Source organism: Mastomys coucha, unplaced genomic scaffold, assembly GCF_008632895.1.
Source record: "Mastomys coucha isolate ucsf_1 unplaced genomic scaffold, UCSF_Mcou_1 pScaffold20, whole genome shotgun sequence".
NCBI classification, from domain to species: Eukaryota; Metazoa; Chordata; class Mammalia; order Rodentia; family Muridae; genus Mastomys; species Mastomys coucha.
The window spans coordinates 130,767,606-130,772,881 of record NW_022196903.1 but is presented as its reverse complement, the minus strand read 5'-3'; the positions used below and the strand labels follow the sequence as shown (position 1 = coordinate 130,772,881).

General features: G+C 45.5%; 1 protein-coding gene across 3 annotated transcripts in view; it reads right to left on the bottom strand.

Moving 5' to 3' along the window:
• Nucleotides 1-953: 953 nt before the first annotated feature.
• The window catches only part of CUNH12orf60 (chromosome unknown C12orf60 homolog), a 16,265-nt gene continuing 11,942 nt past the window's right edge, over nucleotides 954-5,276 (bottom strand). Inside the window, exons 1-2 of one of the 3 annotated variants that reach the window (XM_031383689.1) lie at nucleotides 3,981-4,107; nucleotides 954-1,850 (exon numbers count right to left, since the gene is read on the bottom strand). In XM_031383689.1, coding sequence (XP_031239549.1) covers nucleotides 1,083-1,826 — 744 coding nt within the window. In that variant the 5' untranslated portion in view covers nucleotides 1,827-1,850; nucleotides 3,981-4,107 and the 3' untranslated portion in view covers nucleotides 954-1,082. Of the gene's footprint in view, nucleotides 1,851-3,980; nucleotides 4,108-5,276 lie in introns of those variants that run through there. The other 2 variants (XM_031383691.1, XM_031383688.1) reach the window with 2 other exon arrangements.

The following is a 5,276-nucleotide window of genomic DNA, read 5'->3' as shown; positions in this document are numbered from 1 at the left end:
TCTGGTAGGTCATGCCACCTCTGCTGATTCATTTGCTATCCCGACTTTACCTAACTAGACTGCTGGTGGATTTGTGAAGTGTTTTCGAGTGGATCGATCTGCCACTGCCTGCTAACCTATGAACTAAGCTGATTTCCAAAGACTTCGCTCCAAAGAACCTTTCTAAACAGGCCCACTTTTCTTCTTTTCTTTTCTACAACCTCTAGTGGATGGTGGGCTACAAGGGAGGTCAAAGTGTTTAAGAACCATCAGTTAAAAAGGGATTTGAAAAATTTAAAGTCATATACATGTGTAATTAGCATATGAAACAAACTTTTAGCATAAGGAAAGGCTTTGAGTCCCTTAGGTAGGACAACTTGGGCACAAAAGCCCATAAAAACAAAAACAAAACAAAAAAAAGTGAGAAAGTTGGTACTATGCAAGTGCCATCAAGGGTCGCTCACAACCCTCCCAGGATAACACCATTGAGCATCTGACCTTCCCTCTCCGCTCTGGCCCACTTCCTCTCCTGAAAGCACATCCTTTCTTGATAAACTGTATTTCTGCTACAGGATAGATTTCTCTGTCTAGTTTTTTTGTCCCAGGATGCAGAAACCTGGAAATCCCAACAAGGTGACTAGGAGACTCCACTCTCAGCCAATATCAGTATGAATGACCAAACATGGTTTGCCTGCTTCCTAAGCATGCACAGTCACGCCTCCTAGATTACCATATGGAAATGAATAGATTACTGTATGATAATGCCAACTCTTACCTGGACTTCACACTGTTGCCACTGGAGATAGACTTGTGAGGAGGAGAGACCAGTAGCTTTAATTACGCCCTAAGAGCATCTATCCCCAAGTGCAATGCTGCCTCCTTCCTTACAGTGGGGCTTTGGTCACTGCCATTTCAAGCAGGCTTTCTTTCCTTATTCCTTTTTTGTTTAACAAAACAGAACTACAGGTAAGTGGTTTGCCAAGTGAAGACTCTGTCCTTGGGTTCTAACATAGTAAATATTTAGCATCAATGAAATGTACATGGTACCATGAAAACTTTGAGGATTCAAGCTAATTTTCATTCAGAAAGGAACACATTTTCCTCTACTTGCTCTGGACCTGTGAAAGTATAGAGACGTCCCCTTCCATGGCCTTTATGGACTTCTGGAGGACCTGTAACGTCAACTCCATAGACTTGACAAACTGTTCCAGTTCCTTTGCAGCTGCTTCTACTGGCATGTGGGCATTCTCCGGACTTAGCACATCTTGCAGCTTCCTCAAGATTTCCTCTGCAGTGGCTTTGGGACATTCTGGACTTGTGCTTTTCTCAGATGTGGTGGCATCTGGGGTGGCATCTGACTGCTCTTTGGTCTCCTCTCTATAGAAGTCACTTAAGCGAAGACCCATGATGGGGAACTGCATCAGGAGTGAGAGAGACGTTTCTAGATTCCCAAGAATGTGACTGGTCTTCAGGACCAAGGCAGCATCTGATGTCTGGATGGCTTTGAGCATCTCTTCCACTGTGTGGTGTGGAGTAAAGTTGGCACACTTCTCCACGGCAGAGGTGACAGCAGTCAGCACCTTGGAACACAAAGGCTCGGTTTGCATTTCTTTGTGCTTTCCACCCACCATCAGTTGCATCTCTTTAAAATGTTTGATCATTTGTTCAAAGAAATCTTTAATGCAGCTCTCTTCGTTCAGATTCACGGGGAGGATGTGAGTCTTCATCGTGAGGTTAAACAGCTCCACGAACCTATTTATGAAGGTAACCAGATCTCGCATATGGAAGAAGAATAGTCTGGCAGCTTGAATCAGTCTCTCTTTACCTTGTTCTGACTCGGAAGACATTTCTTCAACAAACAAATTTCAGCCCTGTTAAGCAAAGCAGAATGTAAATGAAAACTAAGCATAGAACTGGCCATGAAGAGACTGGAAGGATGCTATAAACACAGCAAACTTAAAGCAGACATGACTCTGTGGTTTAATAGAAACAGGAACAGAAATAATCAGGAGGGTAGAATCGGAAAATCTTCTGTCTGCCATATACATGTTAAGTAGCTAGCTGGGCATTAGCAGTTTTGGAGGCCATTGAAAATCAATCCTCCCTCATAATCAGCATTGGATCCCATTTTTAGTTTCCCTGGTAACGAAAGACCCCCCATGGGGAGACCCCCACCCAAATCTCAGGAGGACGTACACCCAAGGAATCACGAGAGACTGTCTTGATGTAAACACATGAGGCAGTTTAATTTCAGAGCTCCGGATCGACACATATCTCACGCAGGAGATGGAGGAATCGACCATGAGGCTCAGGGGTTAGGGGTTCATATAGGGAAAAGTTCTGAGGGAACAAAGGAATCAGCATAGTTATACATGACTGGCTAATTCAAATATCAGCTAGTGTATGTGCAGGTCAGGGTGGAAAGTTCCTAAGGGTGGGAATCCGAGTCAACAGAGCATCTGGCTGACCTCAAACCATATCTAAGAGGACCAGATGGCCCATTACTCAGTTAGGTCGTTTGCCCAGATATGTCCTTGCATGCTTGGGCCCACCTGGACATGTCCTAGTCTCTTTTTGGCCTGCTAGTTCCCAGAATGTCCCAACAGCTCACCTGCCCCTGCCCAGGCCCATCTGGACATGCTCAACCTTGGTCCACTGTTTTCCTCAAACTTGCAATTTTCTCATTAGCCAGCACAAGTCTTAAATTTAACTCTTTCAGTAACACACTAATTTTAAGAAAGGGAAAATAGCAAAGTTGGAAATGCCACAGAAGAGGGAGAGAGCATCGTAACTGCACTTTAAGATTCAAATGGATGAAAGGAGGAGGGCTGTGTAGAATGGCTTTGCTGGTGCCTAGTAAGAGAAGGCTATTTCAGGCTGGGCATAATGGTGCATGCCTTTAATCCCAGCAGAGGCAGGTGGGTCTCTGTGAGTTCCAGGCCAGCCTGGTCTACAAATTAAGTTCCAGGACAACCAGGGCTATCTAGAGATAACCATATCTCACAAAAAGGAATGTGGGGGAGAGGGTAATTTCTTCCTGGTATGATAGTTTACAGACTTTTTCCCTACTTTTCTTGAATTAGTTTGATCTACTTTGTTTTAAGACTTTGGGGCAAAAGAGTGAAATGTGAGCTCTATGCCTGGCTGTGGACTACAACAGAACTCTAAACTGCCTGTGAGAATATTACTTAGAAAGATGTACTATTGTCTTTCATTAAGAAGTAGTGCAATTGGGCTCATCAATTGCTTAGAGAGGACCCATCAAAGCTGTAACCTCAAGAAATAAGCTACACTGACAGTCCTGCTGCAAAGATGTCCCAGTCCTGGGGAGATGGCTGAGCGAGAAAAATTGTTTGGCACACACAAGACTGCTGACATCAGTTTGACAACCCCCCCCTCGCCCAGAACCCAGGGCAGGAGGAGAAACAGACTCCAGGAAGTTGTCTTCTGACCTCCCTATAGGGTAGGCCATGCCCCCACACTAATAATAACAATAAAATGGAAAATAACCTTTTGAAAATAAAAATATGAGAGGAATACTTGATATTTGTTGATATAATATGCTATGGTAAACTGAAAACTCTGCAGTGGATGACAGGTCTTTAATGTTAAACCCGCACAGTACTTCAGGATAGGTACCTTTCCTCCCCCTCTCTCTCTCCCCGCTTTGGATACTGACCCAAATCCTCATCCTATTTGTCTTGACACCTGACACTCTAAGCTTTCACCTCCTCCTCCTCAGTCCTTCCCACTCCCTCTTGCCTCACAGAAGCTCATAAACATATTTCTAACTCAAAAGCAGGATTCTCTCTCTTCTTCCTTCCCATCATGTCCTTTTACTTCTCTCCTGTTGATGTGGCACAATTCAGGGGAGAAACCATTTGTTTGAGCTCACAGATCAGTGTAGAGAGATTACAGCCGCAGGAGCTCCACACACCTGGTCATGTTGTATCCATAATCAAGAAGCAGAGAGCAAGGAATGCATACATGCTTGGACTCACCTCACTCTCTCCTCTCTTACACAGTCCAGGATCTCCTCCCTAGGGAACGGTGCCATCATAGTGGTTGGAGTTTCCCACCCTAATCGATATCATCAAGATAATCCCCCACAGATATGTCTGTGGGGCCCATCTGCCAGGCAATTCTTGATTCTGTCAAGTTGACAACAATAAGCATCACATCCCTCCTTCTGGAAGCTGACAAGATTTACAACTTGTCCGCACCTCTCCCCCGCCCCTTTTATTGAACTCCAATGAAACTGTCTCCATTTCAATTTCCATTTGGGTTAGTTTTTAAATTATTTTATCTCTGAGCCCAAAAACCCACAAGAGTTTGACCATGCTCCTTATTAACATACGTGATCAAATATTTTGTACTATCCTAAATATACATTCACTTAGAGATGACAGGCAGGAGCCCTGACAGAGACTATCAGTCTCACCCTTTCTTCTTCAGTCCTCTCTCTCTCTCCCTTATAATGCCTGGTGTCTGGGGCTTGGTAGTGTGACCAGACCCTCTCCCTACCATACTATGGCAACAGGGCTGTGCTCATGCCAGGACAAAGCATCACATACTCCAGTGGGTGCCAGACAAGTCCTAGTGGAGATAACTCCCAGATAAATTCTGCACTTAGGGCCAGAGGCAGCTGCATTTCAACTGGAAGGCCTGAGCTGATCTACACTTGTTGGGCCGACCCCATGGCAACCTTAGGAGATGAATGAATCTGTAGTCCTGCTGGGAACTCATGCCTCCGTGATAATTAGGCTCACAGACATGTGGCTCCCTGACCATTCCACACTGAGGACAACGGTGTAGGTGTGGAGGCAACCAAGATGGTGGTCCTCACATGGCATGTGTAAGAACTCAGACAAGCAGGCCCAGTTGCAATGCTGGCATACGTGCCACAGACATTGGCTACCTGAGCCAACCTGGAATCTACCAGCACATCGAGAGACTGCTGATGCTGGGCCAGGCATGGCAGCAAGACACTGAGAAAAGACAGCATCATATGTGGCTACTTGAGAGCCAATGAGATGCTGGGATGTAGATATAACGGTCTGCCCAGTTCCTGTAACAAACAAATTTACTTTTGCCACTTGCCCAAGTCCTCGGATCTGTGGTGTTGACCCTGCGCCCTCTTACACCTGCCCCCAAGGGTCTTAGTTGGGGCTGCAAGCAGCAGGCATGGCCATGGTGCTGATAATATGAGTAATGCCATCTAGGTCGCTGCCTCAGAGCTATGCTTCTTGCAGCCCCTGACTCCTCCAGGACCACTGTACTCCATACTTTCCTGCACA